Source organism: Dunckerocampus dactyliophorus, chromosome 3, assembly GCF_027744805.1.
Source record: "Dunckerocampus dactyliophorus isolate RoL2022-P2 chromosome 3, RoL_Ddac_1.1, whole genome shotgun sequence".
Lineage (NCBI taxonomy): Eukaryota > Metazoa > Chordata > Actinopteri > Syngnathiformes > Syngnathidae > Dunckerocampus > Dunckerocampus dactyliophorus.
In genome coordinates this window covers 1157366-1176839 of record NC_072821.1, presented here as the reverse complement: position 1 = coordinate 1176839, position 19474 = coordinate 1157366, and the positions used below count along the sequence as shown (strand labels likewise).

The 19474-nt window shown below is 49.3% G+C and overlaps 2 protein-coding genes across 10 annotated transcripts; one reads left to right on the top strand and one right to left on the bottom strand.

Annotated features, from left to right (window-relative positions):
- Positions 1–8598, bottom strand: LOC129178134 (annexin A2-like). 6 transcript variants are annotated; one of them, XM_054770043.1, is made up of 14 exons: positions 7446–7667; positions 4699–4754; positions 4525–4618; positions 4353–4447; positions 4164–4277; positions 3990–4080; positions 3679–3758; positions 3540–3599; positions 3375–3468; positions 3195–3290; positions 2944–3002; positions 2746–2868; positions 2412–2557; positions 1–1361 (listed from the first exon to the last, which is right to left on the bottom strand). In XM_054770043.1, the coding sequence occupies exons 2-14, from the start codon at positions 4747–4749 to the stop codon at positions 1325–1327; spliced, it is 1140 nt and encodes a 379-aa protein (XP_054626018.1). In that variant the 5' UTR covers positions 4750–4754; positions 7446–7667; the 3' UTR covers positions 1–1324. The 6 variants fall into 6 exon arrangements, with proteins under 6 accessions (XP_054626018.1, XP_054626013.1, XP_054626017.1 ...); XM_054770042.1 differs by lacking the exon at positions 7446–7667 and adding an exon at positions 8074–8598 and having other exon boundaries at positions 2–1361; XM_054770041.1 differs by lacking the exon at positions 7446–7667 and adding an exon at positions 7732–8067 and having other exon boundaries at positions 2–1361.
- Positions 7895–19354, top strand: cngb1a (cyclic nucleotide gated channel subunit beta 1a). Of its 4 annotated transcripts, XM_054770018.1 has the most exons (32): positions 7900–8300; positions 9210–9339; positions 9458–9501; positions 9585–9691; positions 9772–9799; positions 9872–9904; positions 9979–10039; positions 10119–10143; positions 11945–12042; positions 12226–12240; positions 12426–12508; positions 12570–12707; positions 12789–12830; positions 13718–13823; positions 13930–13960; positions 14245–14329; positions 14389–14478; positions 14547–14695; positions 14774–14980; positions 15054–15262; positions 15339–15389; positions 15490–15576; positions 15658–15722; positions 15920–16042; positions 16115–16256; positions 16327–16486; positions 16577–16674; positions 16749–16832; positions 17043–17161; positions 18062–18208; positions 18328–18511; positions 18577–19354. In XM_054770018.1, exons 2-32 carry the CDS (start codon positions 9226–9228, stop codon positions 18757–18759), a joined length of 3108 nt encoding a protein of 1035 aa, XP_054625993.1. In that variant the 5' UTR covers positions 7900–8300; positions 9210–9225; the 3' UTR covers positions 18760–19354. The 4 variants fall into 4 exon arrangements, with proteins under 4 accessions (XP_054625991.1, XP_054625992.1, XP_054625993.1 ...); XM_054770016.1 differs by having other exon boundaries at positions 7895–8300; positions 11945–12240; XM_054770017.1 differs by having other exon boundaries at positions 7897–8300; positions 11945–12240; positions 14248–14329.
- Positions 19355–19474: the final 120 nt, after the last annotated feature.

Genomic DNA, 19474 nt, shown 5'->3' with positions numbered 1-19474 from the left:
AACAGTCCTTGTCCTAACAGTCCTTGTCCTAACAGTCTATGTCCTAACAGTCCTTGTCCTAACAGTCCTTGTCCTAACAGTCCTTGTCCTAGCAGTCTATGTCATAACAGTCCTTGTCCTAACAGTCTATGTCCTAACAGTCCTTGTCCTAACAGTCTATGTCCTAACAGTCTATGTCCTAGCAGTCTATGTCCTAACAGTCCTTGTCCTAACAGTCCTTGTCCTAGCAGTCTATGTCATAACAGTCCTTGTCCTAACAGTCTATGTCCTAACAGTCCTTGTCCTAACAGTCTATGTCCTAACAGTCTATGTCCTAGCAGTCTATGTCCTAACAGTCCTTGTCCTAACAGTCCTTGTCCTAACAGTCCTTGTCCTAGCAGTCTATGTCCTAACAGTCTATGTCCTAACAGTCTATGTCCTAACAGTCCTTGTCCTAACAGTCCTTGTCCTAGCAGTCTATGTCCTAACAGTCCTTGTCCTAACAGTCCTTGTGGTAACCGTCCTGGTCATAAGACCTAACAGTCGTGTAATCTAAGAGTTGTTGGTGTCCTAAGAGTCCCAGCAAGGGTTTTGGTCCAAACAGTGTGAATGCTAATAAAATAAGTTTTCTTGTGAGAGTTGTTGTTGTTTGTGTGAAACGCTAATAAAAGTACAAGTTTTCTAGTTAGAGCTGATGTTTGTGTGAAATGTCAAATAAACATGAAAACGTTCCCAACGTCTGCTGTCAGGATGAAAGTGCAACACGTGGTGGAGCTCCTGCGTTTCTTTGCCGTTTGCCGCGCGGAAGAAAGGTTTGCGCTCGAGCGAAGCGCCAAAACCAAGCAGGCCGCGCGACTCCGCCATCAGAGCTCCACGCCGCGGGCCGAGCGACTCGGCAGCTAGCGAGTCGTGATTGGCAGACGTTCACGCGGCGCCTCATTTGCATATTGTTTGTGCTGCACGCCGACGTGCGGCGGAAACAAAACTTCTGATGACGCCTGAACAGAAAGCTTCTTTTGTTCGTCGAGACTTCCCGCCAGCGCTTTGCTGCTTTTACGAATGCTGCTCGTTTGAGTCCCGTTTCTGTCGACATCACACACACGCGCGCACACACGACAAGGCGAAGTAAAACTTTAGTGACTGTCTCTGCTGCCCCCTGGTGGTCACGTGCTGCTACCGACCAAGAGGCAAGAAAAGCTTTTACTTTGTTTTATTGATTCAAGCCGCTCACGAAGCACGGAGGCATCGTGGCTGATGACGTCACAGCGTGGCGAACGTCTGGATAGGCCGCTTATGACGTCTGCTGGCCGTCCAATCAGGGTTCAGTCGTCTCCTCCACACAAACTCAGCAGAGCCGCCTGGTAGTCTCCCTTGGTGTGCTCCTGAAAGCACCACCAGGATGAGATGAGAATGGCTATAAGGATGATGAGGTAGGTGAGAATGACAATGATAGTGATGAGGATGAGAGGAATGAGAGAATGAGGATGCAGATGAGAATGATGAGTGGATGGGATGAGGAGAATGAGTACAAGGATGACGATTAGGATGATAATGAGCATGAGGAGGAGGATGATAGTGATGAGAATGAGACTAAAACAGGAGTCAAGATGAGGATGATGGGATGGGGAGAATGGGCATAAGAACGATGAGGCGGATGAGAATGAAGACAATGAGGAGGATAGTGATGAGGATGACGGTGGGAATGAGGATGCAGATGAGAATGAATATGATAATCACGAGGATGATGATAGTGATGAGAAATGAGAGTGAGGGTAAGAATGATGATGAGGAAGGGGATGAAGAGGGTGAGTGTTACAATGATGTGAATGAGAGTCAAGTCACATTGAAAAAGACCTTATTTCAAATTGATAAAAGGAAAGGGAAAACAACTTAAATAATAAATAAAATCAGTATATATATTTCTAGCCTTAAGTAAATAAGATTTCGTTAGTGTAGTTGTTAAACTATTTTTAGTTGCTACGGAAGATCTGGTTGGGACCGGAAGTTAGACTCCCCGTGCGCCAAACACATGCAACTTCCTTTTAGGCAGGCAAGGTGCCGACACGTGCGCTAACTCGGTGTGACTGTGCAAGTGGAGCTACGAGTCTGAAGAGGCAGCCGGTAAGAAAGTGAAATCTTCTTTAGAAAGTCTTGACTTTCCTTCATGCCGCCGATCGTTTGTGGCACACGTGGGCATGCGGGGGTCCGTGTTTGGTTAATTGACTGTAATTTTGCCAAGGCACGAGCAGCGTGTTTAGGGCATGAAATACAAACGATGAATATTTAACGTACTTGTTGAAATGTTAGTTAAATCGTGGGCTTTATTTCATAGATTTGTATTTAATCCCCCAGTCGGAGGAAACAAGTTGAACACGAATGTTGAATTGTAAAAATAGTTCTAATATTCTAATATCCTGTTGCCTTGATCTTACATGTTTGTCCTCGTGAAGGTTTCAGCTCCTGATTTCAACCACATTGAATCAACTTCAGGAAACAAAGCGTGCAGTGGATCACGTTTCTTCAGCGTAGCAACTGAAGCCCTTTCGTCAAGTTGGAGGATGCACAAAGTGGAGAAGAACTTGACAATGAGAATCAATGAGGAGGATGAGGATGAGGAGGAAATGGATGAGGAGAATGAGTGTAAGGATGATAGGGGTGAGAAGGAGGATGATGTGGATGAGGATAATAGGGATGAGAATGTGGATTAGAATGATGTGATGAGGATGTTGACCATGATGAGAATGAGGATGAGGTGTGTGTGCGTACTATGATGGTCTGGTACAGAGAGCGTCTGTGTTGCTTCTTGAAGACGCTTCTGATCTTCATGAGGTCCACTTGGCAGCGAGACACGAGGATGCGAGTCAGCACCTTCTCCTTGGCACCTTTACCCTGGGCTCACACAAAGGTCACACGAAGGTCACACACAGGAGAGGCCACCCGGGTGCGACAGACGTCAGGCGTTACCTTCATGGCCTCGTTGAGTCTGTTGGCGAAGTACAGCTGCTTGTTCTCCAAACACTCCACTGTCAACACAGTTCACCTTTGACCTCCTGTGGCCCAAAGCCCACCCCTGTCCCTGTGCATGACATGCTAACCGCTAACTACGCTAACCTGTTTCTGGGGGAATAAGACAACGCCATGCTAACATGCTATCAACTAACTGGCTAACCAATGCAAGCAATGCTAAGCTAACATGCTAAGGAGTGATGGCGTACCGAGTGTCAGGAAAGACTTTTCCAGGTCGCCTTTGACTTCCTTCCTGATGCTCTCCTTCAGGTCGTACGGACTGTAGCTGTTGTAGCGCTCAAAGACTAACACACACACACACACACACACACACACACACGTCACATTAATGATCTGTAGCGTGTGTTTCCTGTGGGGGTGTCGTTCACCTCTCTGCAGGTGGGGGACGCTCCTCTGAGTCAGGATGGAAATCCAAACGGACACGTCAGTTCCTTTGCGCTTCACGCCGGCTTCGTAGAGACTCTGAGTGTCACCAAGAGGTTGTGAACGAGTGGATTGTTGGTTGATCGATGAGCGAATGAAAACAAACCCACTTTGGCGTCGTCGTCAATCTTCTGATAATCGACCACGTTGGACGGTTCGTCTCGTCTCGTCTGAGGAGCAAAGGTTGTGTCAGATCGCATGTTTCGGAGCATCATTACGTCGTAAGAGTTAGCCGGCGTCATTCGGAACCTGCACGAGAGCCAGCAGCAGCTTAGCGAAGTCTCCCGACGTGTCTCCTGCCACGTCTTTGTCCAGCTCCTTCTTAAACGCTGTCGACACAGCAACACGTGTCCAATTGATGCTAGTTGCTTCTATAAATGCTAGCTGATGTTAAGTGACGTTAATCACTGCTAGCAGCTTCTATCAATGCTTGCTGATGCCAACTGAGCGCTAGCAGCTTCTATCAATGCTAGCTGATGCTAACGGAGCGCTAGCAGCTTTTACCAGTGCTAGCTGATGTAAACAAACGTCAGTGTTGTATTTAGCATTACGCTACACACTTTCTCTGTAAACTTTCTTGATCTGGGCGAGTTCTTCGTTGTTTCTGGAGCAGACAATCTCGATGAGAGTCTCCTCGTCGGTTCCGAGACCCTGCAGGAGAAAAACAAGTGTCAGTGTTTGGTGTTTCTCCTTTTCTTTCCGGTGGTCCGGCCGCCAGTAACGCCCAGGGCGACCTTCATGGAGGCTTTGAGCTCGAAGGCGTCGTACTGGGTGGGGCTCTTCATCAGGCCCAGCATCAGCGCCTCCAAAGATCCGGACAGCGCCCCCTTCAGGGCCACCACGAGGTCCTATAACGCAAATCACCATGACTGTGATGATGATGTCGCACGTATGAAGGGAGAACCATCGGAGACGTCTGCAACCTTCTTGGCAAGTCGCTCGTAGTCGAAGGCGATCTCTCGGCGCTGCTCATACGTTCTCCTGGTCAGGATGTCAATGATGGTTTGCTCGTCCACTCCTGCGGACAAGACGGCGTTGTCATCTTGGTGGACGTATCGAGTGTTTCTGTGACATTCCAGCACCTTCTCATCCCACCTTTGACTCTGAGGGCCGCGTCCAAGCGCGCCGCGTCTTTGGCCGGGTCAAAGTCCCTGAGCGGAACCACGGTGGGAAAGGTGGGCTCGGCCTCCTGCGGAGACGCGGCAGAACATTCTAGAAAGCATGTGGCACGTCGGTGGGAATGCGGCCCCGTGCGGCGCCATTACTCACCCCGCTGTGCGCCAGCGTCAGCTGACCCAGGAACTCAGACACCAGCGCCATGTGACCTGTGGGGAGGAAGCGATCACGTAACCCATGATGCGTTGCGTAGCGTAGTGCTTCATGTAGCACGTCGTCCCGCTCCCGATGGCCCAGTGATTGACAGGTCATCTCAGATAGGCTCCGCCCCATCAGCAGACATTCCAGAAAATGTCAGCTCTGGGAGCAGTTCTACCACGCTAACATATGCAGTTTTACCATGCTAACATATGCAGTTCCACCACGCTAACATATGCAGTTTTACCATGCTAACATATGCAGTTCCACCACGCTAACATATGCAGTTCCACCACGCTAACATATGCAGTTCCACCACGCTAACATATGCAGTTCTACCACGCTAACATATGCAGTTCTACCACGCTAACATATGCAGTTTTACCATGCTAACATATGCAGTTCCACCACGCTAACATATGCAGTTCCACCACGCTAACATATGCAGTTCTACCACGCTAACATGTGCAGTTCCACCACGCTAACATATGCAGTTCCACCACGCTAACATATGCAGTTCCACCACGCTAACATATGCAGTTCTACCACGCTAACATATGCAGTTCTACCACGCTAACATATGCAGTTCCACCACGCTAACATATGCAGTTCTACCACGCTAACATATGCAGTTCCACCACGCTAACATATGCAGTTCTACCACGCTAACATATGCAGTTACACCACGCTAACATATGCAGTTCTACCACGCTAACATATGCAGTTCTACCACGCTAACATATGCAGTTCTACCACGCTAACATATGCAGTTCCACCACACTAACATATGCAGTTCTACCACGCTAACATATGCAGTTCCACCACGCTAACATATGCAGTTCCACCACGCTAACATATGCAGTTCTACCACGCTAACATATGCAGTTCCACCACGCTAACATATGCAGTTTTACCATGCTAACATATGCAGTTCCACCACGCTAACATATGCAGTTCCACCACGCTAACATATGCAGTTCCACCACGCTAACATATGCAGTTCTACCACGCTAACATATGCAGTTCTACCACGCTAACATATGCAGTTTTACCATGCTAACATATGCAGTTCCACCACGCTAACATATGCAGTTCCACCACGCTAACATATGCAGTTCTACCACGCTAACATGTGCAGTTCCACCACGCTAACATATGCAGTTCCACCACGCTAACATATGCAGTTCCACCACGCTAACATATGCAGTTCTACCACGCTAACATATGCAGTTCTACCACGCTAACATATGCAGTTCCACCACGCTAACATATGCAGTTCTACCACGCTAACATATGCAGTTCCACCACGCTAACATATGCAGTTCTACCACGCTAACATATGCAGTTACACCACGCTAACATATGCAGTTCTACCACGCTAACATATGCAGTTCTACCACGCTAACATATGCAGTTCTACCACGCTAACATATGCAGTTCCACCACACTAACATATGCAGTTCTACCACGCTAACATATGCAGTTCCACCACGCTAACATATGCAGTTCCACCACGCTAACATATGCAGTTCTACCACGCTAACATGTGCAGTTCCACCACGCTAACATATGCAGTTCCACCACGCTAACATATGCAGTTCCACCACGCTAACATATGCAGTTCTACCACGCTAACATATGCAGTTCTACCACGCTAACATATGCAGTTCCACCACGCTAACATATGCAGTTCTACCACGCTAACATATGCAGTTCCACCACGCTAACATATGCAGTTCTACCACGCTAACATATGCAGTTCTACCACGCTAACATATGCAGTTCCACCACGCTAACATATGCAGTTCTACCACGCTAACATGTGCAGTTCCACCACGCTAACATATGCAGTTCCACCACGCTAACATATGCAGTTCCACCACGCTAACATATGCAGTTCCACCACGCTAACATATGCAGTTCTACCACGCTAACATATGCAGTTCCACCACGCTAACATATGCAGTTCTACCACGCTAACATATGCAGTTCCACCACGCTAACATATGCAGTTCTACCACGCTAACATATGCAGTTACACCACGCTAACATATGCAGTTCTACCACGCTAACATATGCAGTTCTACCACGCTAACATATGCAGTTCTACCACGCTAACATATGCAGTTCTACCACGCTAACATATGCAGTTCCACCACACTAACATATGCAGTTCTACCACGCTAACATATGCAGTTCCACCACGCTAACATATGCAGTTCCACCACGCTAACATATGCAGTTCTACCACGCTAACATATGTAGTTCCACCACGCTAACATATGCAGTTCCACCACGCTAACATATGCAGTTCCACCACGCTAACATATGCAGTTCCACCACGCTAACATATGCAGTTCTACCACGCTAACATATGCAGTTCCACCACGCTAACATATGCAGTTCTACCACGCTAACATATGCAGTTACACCACGCTAACATATGCAGTTCTACCACGCTAACATATGCAGTTCCACCACGCTAACATATGCAGTTCCACCACGCTAACATATGCAGTTCCACCACGCTAACATATGCAGTTCTACGACGCTAACATATGCAGTTCCACCACGCTAACATATGCAGTTCTACCACGCTAACTGTTGGGTGTGTCGGGTTTCTGGAGCTGGACATGCCAACGGTGGGTGTGGCAGCTGATAAGACTCGCAGCCTTCAGAATAAAAGCACCTAATGGACGGACCTTTGAGCCGCCAAGAAAAGGTGAGCAGGTGCCTAGCAAGCGTTCATCAGGACAGAAACCAGCAGCGAGCTCGTAGCAGCTAGCCGTTAGCATCTAGTGCTAGTTCTTAGCTTTTAGCACTGAGCTCTTAGTGTCCAGCTCTTTGCTTCTCTCGGTTGTCGTCGTCGTGTCGCCTGTAACGGCCGCCGTGTTGTCTAGAAACATCAAGCTTCGGCCCGGTTTAGGCACCGCCCCCTCGCCAGTGTTAAAGAAAGTGAGGATCACTGCTGAGAAGACGTGCTCTTACCTTCACGTCCGCAAGCACTCCAAGGAGAGCTAAGGTGTGTGTGTGCTCTTTAAATACTACACACACACACACACACACACACACACACACACACACACACCTACATGAGACTTTGACACCTGGACGCTTATTGGCAACCCCCCCGCTCGCCCCCGAGTATCACTCCGGGCAGCCAATCGGCTGCTGCGCTGCGCTGCGTTACCACGGAAACACAACCTTTGTTTTTCAGGCTCATCAAAACACTTTTGCTGTAATCTGGTGACCCTTGACCTGCGACCCCGCCTGCTGGTGATAGTGGCATATTGTTAGTGCGATGATGTCATCCTCTACTTCCTGTTTTACCTTTTGTGGAGGATGCTCGCCACGCCTCCTAGCCGCTAATCCTCAGTGATCCTCATGTAAGCCCCCTACGGGTCTCCATGCGCGTCCAAAGTCTACGTAGTCCTCCAGGGGTCACATAGACTCCTCAACACCAGGTGGGTTTCAAAAGTCCAGGTAAGGCTGTAAGATCCGACTTGCTCGGGCGCCGTCTCGGGAGGATGCTGTAGGAGGACGACTGAGGGACTCAGGTGAGACCAGACTCACATCCTAGTCCAGAACTGGATGGTCTTCCTGTTCTTGTGTCCACTTGTGATCACGCATGCTTGCAAAGGTTAGCACATCTATGCGAACACATGCTCTCAACGTTAGCATTACGCTGTTAGCGTCAGGTACTGTACTGCATGAACACGGCGAGTCATCATGAAAGTATCGGCAAAGCGACAGCTGCTAGCATGCTAGCGCTCAGAGGAAAGTGAAGACGAGGATTAATGTGAAGATGAAAGAGATTAGGATGAGGGTGATGAAGGCTAATTGGATGTGACGTGATCTAAATAGTGTTCAACGCGCACAAGAACACGCCAAGCATGCAGCTTAAAACGGTTATTTCCAAATGCCCGCAAGGCATGCCGGGTAGGGTAGTCCAGCTGCAACAGCAATGTAAGCTAGCAACAGTAACAAATTGGCTATCGAGCACGTTAGCTCCTCCTCCATCTCTCTGACGACCTCCTCGACATGTTTTGCCATCGAGCAAACACGACAAAATGCTGGGAGAACGAGTGGCGCAAGCTACCCAGCATGCCTTGCGGTGGGACTATATGGGCGGGTTTTTCTCGGCGTGGGTGTTGCACGTAGATGTGAGTTTGCAGCAGGTAGGCTACTTTGTTCGGCGTGTGTTGCGTGGAGGGCTTTTTTCGACATTTTGACCATTTTGGCGGCTCAAGCGTTGCTGCCTGCAGTTTTGATGTTAAAGGTAAAAAAAAGACATTTGGAAACGCCCCAGGGGGCCGGACGTGCCCACCCCAGGCGCTAAACACCCCCTGCTTTCACATGTAATGTGTGTTTGATTGACAGCATGTTAAAAAACAAAACATGTAAGCCCCGCCTCCTTGGATGTGGACAGGCACGCGATGATGCCGCTTGTGCTTGTTGACTTTCAGAGTAAAAGCCTTCGCTATGATCAACTGGATGCTCAAAATCGCTCCTCGGCCCCCTGAGCCGCACCCTCAGCGGCCCCAGGAGCAGGAATGTGCCGCTGCCCCGCCCCCTGTTGCTGCGGTCCCTGGAACGGTCAGCCACACCTGTGCACGTGTGTGTGAGAATGCGTGCGTGTGCGTGTGAGAGTGAGAGACTCCCCCAGATAACGTGCAACCCTCCCCAAGATGAAAGTTGGTGTGTGTTTGGTCAGGAGAAGAAGGCGAGCGTCCAGGAAGTGGAGTCGTCAGGCAGCAGGTGAGGACCAGCGGTCACCCAACTGCAACTCGGTTAGCAGACCGCGTGCTACGCTAAGCTAACCTGGTGGCTGCGTGTGACAGGGTGATGTCGTGGATCAAAGACAGCGTGGAGAAGGTCGTTCCTCAACCCGAGGCGCACGCCGCCTCCAAGATGGCCGCCCCGGAAACGACGGAAGCCGCTCCTTCCGGTAAGCGTAAAAACCCGACTCGATTTAAGGACAACCGCTACGTCACAACGCTCATGTCCCTTCCCGGCCCCGCCCCTCAGCCAAAGTGCCACCCACTGACGCCGCACAGTAAGTTTCACATGACTTCTCACGTCGTAACGCCGACGCAACATGAACTCACGTGACGCTGTCACCTGACAGGACACCCCAGCGTGAGACGGAGACGCCGCCAAAGTACGTAAAGCGCACGTGTGGCCGAGCGATGATGTCATCGCTCCCACTAAGCGTCCCTGCTCTCCTCCTGACAGGGTGATGGGATGGATCGTGGGCGGGCTGGGTCGCATGCTGCCTCGCCCGGCGCACCAGCAGGTAGCCACCGTGCTCGTGTTGCTTAGCAGTTTCACTCTGTATGACGTCATCACGCCTCGTGTCCTCTTGCCTCACGCAGGACGCCGATGATGACGCCTGCCAGCGTGAGTCAAACGTCTGCTGTTCGTCTTTTATGTTGTTACAGTTAGCGGCTAACGAGCTAGGATTAGACCAGGGCTCGGCTCGGGAACCTTTTAGGCTCATGACCCGGGTGGGCTACCGCACGCATTATCCCGTAATCGTGGCGTTTTGGCGCCGGCCACCCGCACTGCGGTAGAAAATGGACGTATGGATTCAAACATAAGGAAGTTTTACATTTGGAACGTTCCTTTTACCGCTGCGACCTTTTACGTTAAAACGTCAGCTCATCGTGTCAAGAAACGTCTGAGCCGAAGGTTCCCCGCGCCCGAGCAGCTAACGAGCACGGTTAGCAACTCGCTGGCGAACGCGGGATTATCTGCGTTTATCAGACATGAGGGATACTTTCATCTTGATCGACAGGTGTTGCTGCCACTGGACTCTAACCGGGCTGCTCTTCTCCTTCTCCTTCTGTTTCAGGGGGAAAGTCCAGCAGAACCCCTTAAATAAAAGGAGAAGGAGGCCCGGGACGGTGACGAGCACGACAACAACACCTTAGCATGTTAAAGCAGGGGTGTCCAAACTTTTTCCTGCGAGGGCCACAAAGTGAAAACTGAAAGGACGCAAGGGCCGCTTTGATACTTATTAAAGCAACACGTATGAGACGTTACAGTGCATGCATTTCACCTCTGGAACGCACGTGAAACGCTACGGAAAATGACGTCATAATACCAGCTTACTCTTGGAAAATTGACACTTTTGTTCTTCATTCGATTACGACTTCTTTTTTTCTTCATATTTGGACTTTATTCCCATGAAATTACATCTTTTTTTTCCCCCATTTCCATTTCGGCTTTCCTCTTGTAAATGTTCTTCTTGTAATTCTAACTTTATTCCCATAATATTGAGTATCTTTTAAAACAGTGTTTTATTTCAACATTGTTACTAAAATGATATTTTTCCTCATTTTACAAATTTATTCTAAAAAAATTGCAACTTTATTCTCATTAAAGTCTTTTTTTCTCTTCATATTTTGACTTTACTCTGGTCAAATTTTCTGCTGTTGATTTAAAAAAAAATCCATATAGGTCAGCTGTCTTCTTGTGTATTTTCTTCTCTTAATCTTTGGACTTTATTCCCTTTTATAAACATTTTTCCCCCAACCGCAGTTTCCAAAAATGACAACTTTATTGATTGTTTTTGACAATAAAACGTGAATATTTCAGCTTCATGCTACTAAAATGAAATCTGTGCTCACACTGTGACGTTATTCTTTGAACTGATGGCTTTATTTTCCTTGCAAGATGACAAACTCTTCTCTTCATATTTGGACTTTTGATTGATTTTCCCATTTTTGCCAAGTTTCCTTGTTAAATGACATTTTTAGACTGTGGTGCGGGCCGATTAAAATCGCGGCCGCGGGCCGCACATGGCCCCCAGGCTGCACTTTGGACACCCCTGTATGAAGTGAACACCAAATAAATCAAGTAACAGCACACAAGTTGTGTTTGTGTCTGTCTTAAGAAACACGTAACTTTCGTTGTGTTAGCTGGATCGAGTACGAGCATAAACGTGTTTTACCGTTTGGGATATTGGACCTCAGCCAGGGCAACACGGTTGCCGAGTGATTGGCACGTCAGCCAAAAGCCAAACAGAAGAAGCGCTAGCTATTAAGTCCCGAGACACGAGTGCTTCCTCCCTGAAGACACGTGGAACATCGGTCAAGTGTGGTTTAACCCAGGAGAACGCAGGAAGAAGTCGTGCTCCTGTCCATGTTGAGGAACATACAGTATCCCACATCCGCTCCTCCCATCGTGTGACTTGCAGCCACTCAGGAGAAGAGCGAGCTGGTACTGCTGGACCTGGAGGAGCAGGCGGAGAATCAAACCGGCAGGGAGAACCACAAGCGTTTGGACGTAAACCAGGTGAGCCGCTTGAGATCTTCAGAGACTTGTTGGACTTGTTCGTTCCGGGCAGGCAGGAAGAACCCCGAACGCGACCACGGTTGTCGGCTGTGGTCGCTAACTCCCGGTGCGCCGGTTCGACAAATGAACCATCCATTTGTTTGTTACGTCTTTTTTTCATTCATTCCTTTGTTCAATGAGCAGACCGAAGCAGAACAGGTAAATTAGATGAACAAGAAGACTCAGACTAGATAACCAGTAGAAGTGGACGTAGTCTGGGCTAGACTAGCAAATAGACTCGATAACGAGTAGACGTAGACCAGATTAACAGGTAGTCTTGCCTTGAAATGAACTAAAGGGCCACGGTGGGGGTCATGATCACAAAGACTGAAACGGTCTCGCAGGTCGGAGACGAGCATCTGATTCCGCTGATGGAGGACATCAAGAAGGAAGCGGGCCAAGTGGTCCTGGCTCACATGGAGGGAAGGTCGGTCCTCGTTTGCGTTTTACTGTCTTTGTAGCGCTGCTCAAATGCGGGACGCCACCAGGCTGCAGCAGCAGCGTCTGGAAGCGGCGCGCTTGGCGGAGGAGATGGCGAGGAGGGCGGCGCAGGAGGCAGTCCGGCAGCTCGAGGTGGAGCATTCAGCCAAGATTGTCATCGAGTCGCTGCCCGAGTCCATTGAGCAGTGAGTCGTAACGTGTCCTAAACGGGCACAGAAGCGTCGTGTGATCGTCACCGTTCCCTTTTGTCTTTGTCTTGTCGACAGACTTCCAAACATCCTGGAGGAGGAAAACGAGGACGAGCCAGAGTGAGTAGACTAGACTCGCTACCAAGGTCATGTGACCTGGATCAATCATTCTTTGAAGCCATCCATCCATTTTCCTACGCATATCCGGGTCTGGGTTGCGGGGGCAGCAGTCTCAGTAGTCCAGACTTCCCGGTCCCCGGCCACCTCCTCCAGCTCCACCGGGAGGACACCAAGGCGTTCCCAGGCCAGCTGTGAGACATAATCCCTCCAGCGTGTCCTCGGTCTGCAACGGGGACTCCTCCCGGGTGGGCATGCCCGGAACACCTCACCAGGGAGGCATCCGGACTAGATACCCGAGCCACCTCAACTGGCACCTCTCCATGTGAAGGAGCAGCAGGTCTCCCGGATAAGCGAGCTCCTCCTCCTATCTCTTAGGGGGAGTCCAGCCACGCTACGAAGGGACCTCATTTCGGCCGCTTGTATCCACCATCTCCTTCTTTCGGTCACGACCCAAAGCTCATGACCGTAGGTGAGGGTGGGAACATTGATGGGGGGGGGGTAAAATGAGAGCTTTGCCTTCTGACTCAGCTCCCTTTTCACCACGACGCTCCGGTACAGCGACCGCATGACTATAGACTGTCAACCTCACGCTCCAACCTTCCCTTCCCAACAAGCCAACCTTTTCCCACTGAGAGCCATGGCCTCGCATTTGGAGGTGCTGAGTCTCCCAGAAGCTTCAAACCGCCCCAGTAAATGCTGAAGGCCACAGCCCGATGAGGCCATCAGGACCACATCAGGTCCTAAGACCTCGGAACTGGACTCCCTTGATGCCTTAGCTGCATCTAGAAATTCCATGAAAAAATAGTTTATCGTAACACCGTGTGTGTGTGTGTGTGCGCGTGCGTGCGTAATAACGGTAATAACAGTTCCTACGTGGTGCTCGGCAGGTGTCTGCCTGAAGGTGGCGCTCTAAGCCCAGTCGGGCCCCAGGAAGCTTCTTTGCTGACAGACAGGAAAAAGAGTCACAGACAAGCGCACACATCGTCCAATCAGGTAAAGACCAAGACGATCCTGATTGGCTCTTGTCCTCCTAAAGGAATCAAGCTACAGCGCCTCCTGCTGGTCCTAACAGAACAAGATGACTTTTTTTTTTTTGCAGCTTCCAACCGGGATAGAAGTTGCAAATGAAGGTGACAACAATCTTTAAATTAGGAACGCGTGAATGAGCCACATGGTGTAAAGTACAGTGAAATTGTAGACGCTTTGTTTCCGTAGCAACACTCCACATGCTTCCTGCTCTCCCCACCGAACTGTATTAAGTTGCTTCCAGGTCACATGATCTCGCCCAACTAATGCTCAGCAGCCTCGAGTCTCCTATAGACTGACCTAATAAATGTTCAACTATCTCCCATCATGCACCACTGCATGCTTCCAGAGTTAGTCACATGACCTTCTGTTGCCCTCTCTGATCCAGCAGGTCTGCTCCTGCAAGGGGGAAAATGTTTAACACTCCCTGAGATTATCACGCCACTGAGCGATGCCCCCGCATCTGAGCTCAGGTAACAGTGCTGATTGGAAGAGCCATCAGGCAGCATTGAAAAGACCTGTCTTTGTTCAGAGGGACAGTTGGTCACTCAGACGACGAGGACGACCGGGTGAAGGGTGGACTCAAGTCCTGGACCAGTCAAGGCGACCTGCTGACTGCGGAGTGAGTGGGATTGTCTTCACAGGAGACGCGTCTCTCCACGTGTTCATTTCTCGTTTGTCCTCCCGCAGCGCACGTCCTCCATCAGCAGCCAGCGTTGGCAGCGTGGTGGTCCAGGACCGCCTGAGTGAGCTCGTGCGGCTCTTCAAAGGTCGGACAGAACGCCACAAAGACCGCCTGATTGACCCAGATGAGTCGGAGCAGGAAAGCCCCACCGCCTGTAGGTCTGGAACAAGGGGAGCCGCCATCGTACCGGAATGAAAACGCCATCCCTTTAACCTTGTAATCTGACCTCCAGCTCCTAGCAAAGCTCCTCCTCCTCCTCCACCCCCACCCGGAGAAGACAAGATGTCTTCCCTTGCCACAGGCACAGAGGAAGAAGACACAGGGTTCCAGTTTGAACTTCTAGGATATCCTGTTAAAATTCCCAAACCTCCCCCAGTGCCCAAGTGGCTTCGAGCCATGGCGGCATTCCGCTTCCCTTCGAGCATCGACCCGTTCACCGGTGAGCACGGATGTCCTTGAACGGCAGACGTCTGAAGAGCCATCCCGGTACAACTTCCTCTCTCCATTTGCAGATCTGATCTATGTGGTGTGGCTGTTCTTCGTGGTGGCGGCGTGGAACTGGAATGTGTGGTTAATCCCCGTCCGCTGGGCCTTTCCCTACCAAAGCGCAGAGAACATCCACCTGTGGCTGCTGGCGGACTACATCTGTGACCTCATCTACATCACAGATATCCTGGTCTTCCAGCCCCGCCTGCAGTTCGTGCGCGGGGGTGACATTGTGGTCAGTGACTCCAAACGACAACGTGTCTTCTTCCTGCTACGTCTACTGAAGCCTCATCGGGAATGTTCTGTTTCAGTGCGATAAAAAAGCCATGAGAGAAAACTACATGACCACAGAGCGATTCAAGGTACATTCTTAGGCCGCCCCAGGACCTCTTTAGAACCACCCTGAAACCAGTGTAGAAGAGTTCTAGAACCAATGTAGCTCCAGTCTTCCGTGTTCTCCAGATGGATGTCATCAGTCTGTTCCCCATGGAGGTCTTCTACTACTTTACGGGAGTCAACTCTCTGCTAAGATTCCCTCGCCTGCTCAAGGTTTCCTTTCAACTTTTCATGTATTTGAGTTTGACCCCGGACTGTCATTTGGGTCGCTGACATGAGACGTGTCCTTCTCAGTACCAGGTGTTCTTCGAGTTCAACGACAGAATGGAGGCGGTGATGAAGAAGGCCTATATCTACAGGTTAGCTACAAAGTCACCAGGACTGTGGCTCTTCTGGCCAGAGGGCGTAAATGTGACCAATAATGTTGACCTTAAAGTCGTCAACACAACAATCAGGACATAGCTTTGACGGGTGTAGGCTAATATTGGTAGCAAGGTAAGCTGTGTCAGAGCCGCTCGCGTTAGCATTATCTGGATTAAAAGTCTTGGCCCGTCAGGGTGATCCGGACCTCCACCTACCTGCTGTACTCGCTGCACATCAACGCATGTCTCTTCTACTGGGGCTCTGACTACGAAGGACTGGGCTCCACCAAGTGGGTCTACGACGGACAAGGAAACGCGTGAGAAAATAGCGCCACACGTGCAGCTAGTTTTAGCTGTTAGCATGTAGCTTCACCTCCATGTGTGTCCAGTTACATCCGCTGTTACTACTTCGCCGTCAAGACCTTGATCACCATCGGAGGGCTGCCGGACCCGACCACCGTCTTCGAGATCTGCTTCCAGCTCATCAACTACTTTGTTGGCGTCTTCGCTTTCTCCATCATGATCGGACAAGTGAGTCAAACAGAACCCCCCCCCTCGTCTCCCCGGTCGGGACAGACTTGACTCCGTGGATGTGTTTCAGATGAGAGACGTGGTCGGAGCGGCCACGGCCGGGGAGAACTACTACCGAGCCTGCATGGACAGCACCGTCAAGTACATGAACTCCTATAACATCCCCCAGGAGGTCCAGAACCGCATTAAAACCTGGTACGACTACACCTGGAAGAGCCAAGGGATGCTGGGTAAGAAACAGCCAGACAGAAATACAAAGAGTTTATGTGCCTCACATTGTGTGTGTGTGTGTGTGTGTGTGTGTGTGTGTCTGTCTGTAGATGAGCAGGAACTGCTGGTGCAGCTTCCCGCCAAAATGAGATTGGACATTGCTGTGGATGTCAATTATGCAATCGTCAGCAAGGTGGCGCTGTTCCAGGTAAGACACACACACACACACACACACACACACACAGGAAGTGGCTGTGTTTCTTAACTGTGTGCATCTGTCAGGGTTGTGATCGTCAGATGGTGTTTGACATGCTGACAAGACTCAAATCTGTCGTCTACTTGCCAGGAGACTTTGTGTGCAAGAAGGTGAGTGTGCACGTGTGGATAGAAATACTGTACTTTTATTACTCGTCGTGTTTACTACTACTTTTTGTCTTAGTACTTTTTTCTTTCTTTTGCACTTTGTCAAACTGCACCCTCATCTTCATTGTTTTCATTGGATATGCCACCACCGCAGTTTCACCTGTGTGTGTGTGTGTGTGTGTGTGTGTGTGTGTGTGTGTGTGTGCTCTGCAGGGCGAGATCGGCAGGGAGATGTACATCATTAAACAGGGGGAGGTCCAAGTGGTGGGTGGTCCAGACCTTCAGACGGTTTTTGTCACCATCAGAGCTGGTTCTGTCTTTGGAGAGATCAGGTTCATCAACAGCACATCAATACTAGACTACACAAACACTCTCTGGGTTGGCCGGACAGCGACAACAGGAAGTACAGTAGGATGACAACAGAAAGTACAGGTGCACATAAACACAAAGTAGCAAGGATAACAGGAATTACATGTGCACATAGACAGGAAGTAGCAAGGATAACAGGAAGTACATGTGCCCATAGGCAGGAAGTAGCAAGGATAACAGGAAGTACATGTGCCCATAGACAGGAAGTAGCAAGGATAACAGGAAGTACAGGTGCACATAGACAGGAAATAGCAAGGATAACAGGAAGTACAGGTGCACATAAACAGGAAGTAGCAAGGATAACGAAGTACAGGTGCACATAAACAGGAAGTAGCAAGGATAACAAAGTACAGGTGCACATAAACAGGAAGTAGCAAGGATAACAAAGTACAGGTGCACATAAACAGGAAGTAGCAAGGATAACAAAGTACAGGTGCACTTAAACAGAAAGTACCAAGGATAACAGGAAGCACAGGTGCACATAAACAGGAAGTACCAAGGATAACAGGGTGCACATCAACAGGAAGTATAATAGGTTGACAACAGGATGTACACGTGCACATAAACAGGAAGTACCAAAGATAACAGGAAGTACAGGTGCACGTCAACAGGAAGTAAAATAGGATAACAGGAAGTCCAGGTGCATGCCAGTAGGAAATCCAGTAAGATGACAACAGGAAGTAGAATAGGATGACAACAGGAAGTACAGGTGCATGCCAATAGGAAGTACAGTAAGATGACAACCGGAAGTACAATGGTATGCCAACAGGAAGCACAGGTGCATGCAACAGGAAGTACAGTAGAATAACAGGAAGTACAGGAGGATGTCGACGTCTAATTTCTTTGGAACCTCGATTGGCTAGTTTGTTGGCGGGGGGCGGAGGAAACAGACGCACTGCCAATGTGAAGGCGCACGGATTCGCCAACCTGTTCATTCTGGATAAAAAGGACCTAGCGGAGATCCTGGTCCACTATCCAGAATCCCAGAAACTTCTTCGGAAGAAGGCCAAGTAAGTGTCCGTGTTGTGTGTGAAATGCTGCCGTCCAGCAGGTGAGCTCCATTAGCCGCCACACTGACCACGGCTGGATGGCGTTTGCTTCTGTCTTCTGGCGGCCATGATCCCTGCAGGACCATGCTGACCAAGGACAAGAAGCCCGATGAAAAGGAACAAGGCCAAGACGAGGCCGAGGTCATCCCAGCCCGACCCGACACTCCCAAAATGTTCAAGGCAGCGTTGAGGGTGACGGAGCAGGCGGGAATGGAGGGAACCTTCGCCAAGCTGAAGAAGAGCTACAAGGATTCTGAGGGCGAGGTAGGACATGATGGATGCGCAGCAGGGGACAGCACGCACACATTCACACACTTTGTTGCTTGCAGACTCTGCCTGCATCCTCTCCATTGCATCAGAACCTAGCAGAGCCTGCTGACACCTCGCCGATCATCACAGTGACACAACAAAGGGAAGAGGAGGAGCTTCTCTCAGTAGAGGTGCCGCCCTCGGAGGGTCAGGAAGTGGATGGGAAGAAGACGGTGGAGGAGGGTGGAGTGCACAGGAAGTAAAAGCCTTCCCATAATTCCTTTCAAATTCCTCCAGACAAGATCAGTCTGCGACCACATAATTCTTCTTTAAGGGAAAAACGTTTGTAGCAGCTGACATTCAATTTTAAAGTTGTTAAAAGCTACTTATGTGCACGTTAGATGTGCACATTTCACATTTCCATTAACCAGTAAAGTAACCCCCTTTGCTTTGCTTTGATTTGATACCAAGATCATTCATCCTCATAGATGCAGAGAAACCTTTGTTTTGGGCTAGCCTTAAACACACAATCTTAGCCACACTGCCAGTCACCTTGGCAGAATGCTGATAATGATGAGCTATTTTAGTCAATGTGCTAATAAACACAATGCTAGCCATGTTAGAAAAATGCTAATAAACATCTAGATGTTTTAAAGATATAGACAAATTAAGTTAAAGAGGTACATTAGCAGCTAATGCTAATGCTTTTCAAGACATTGAAACATACTTTAATCGGGGATGAATAAAACTAATGAATAAAATAGTTGATTTTGTTTCTTAGCACTTTAGTGGTCTTGTTTGTCAACAATGACTCCATCCCTCCACTGTAATAAACTTGAATTTCCTTCAAAAAGTTCACTCTGACTGCTGATTGTGTGTCAATTATTGTGAATAAGAGCGTTTACATTGTTATTGACCCCGCCTGTGTGGCGTCATAGTCTCCCTCTTTAAGTGTGTGTGTGTGACAGTGTCATTGTC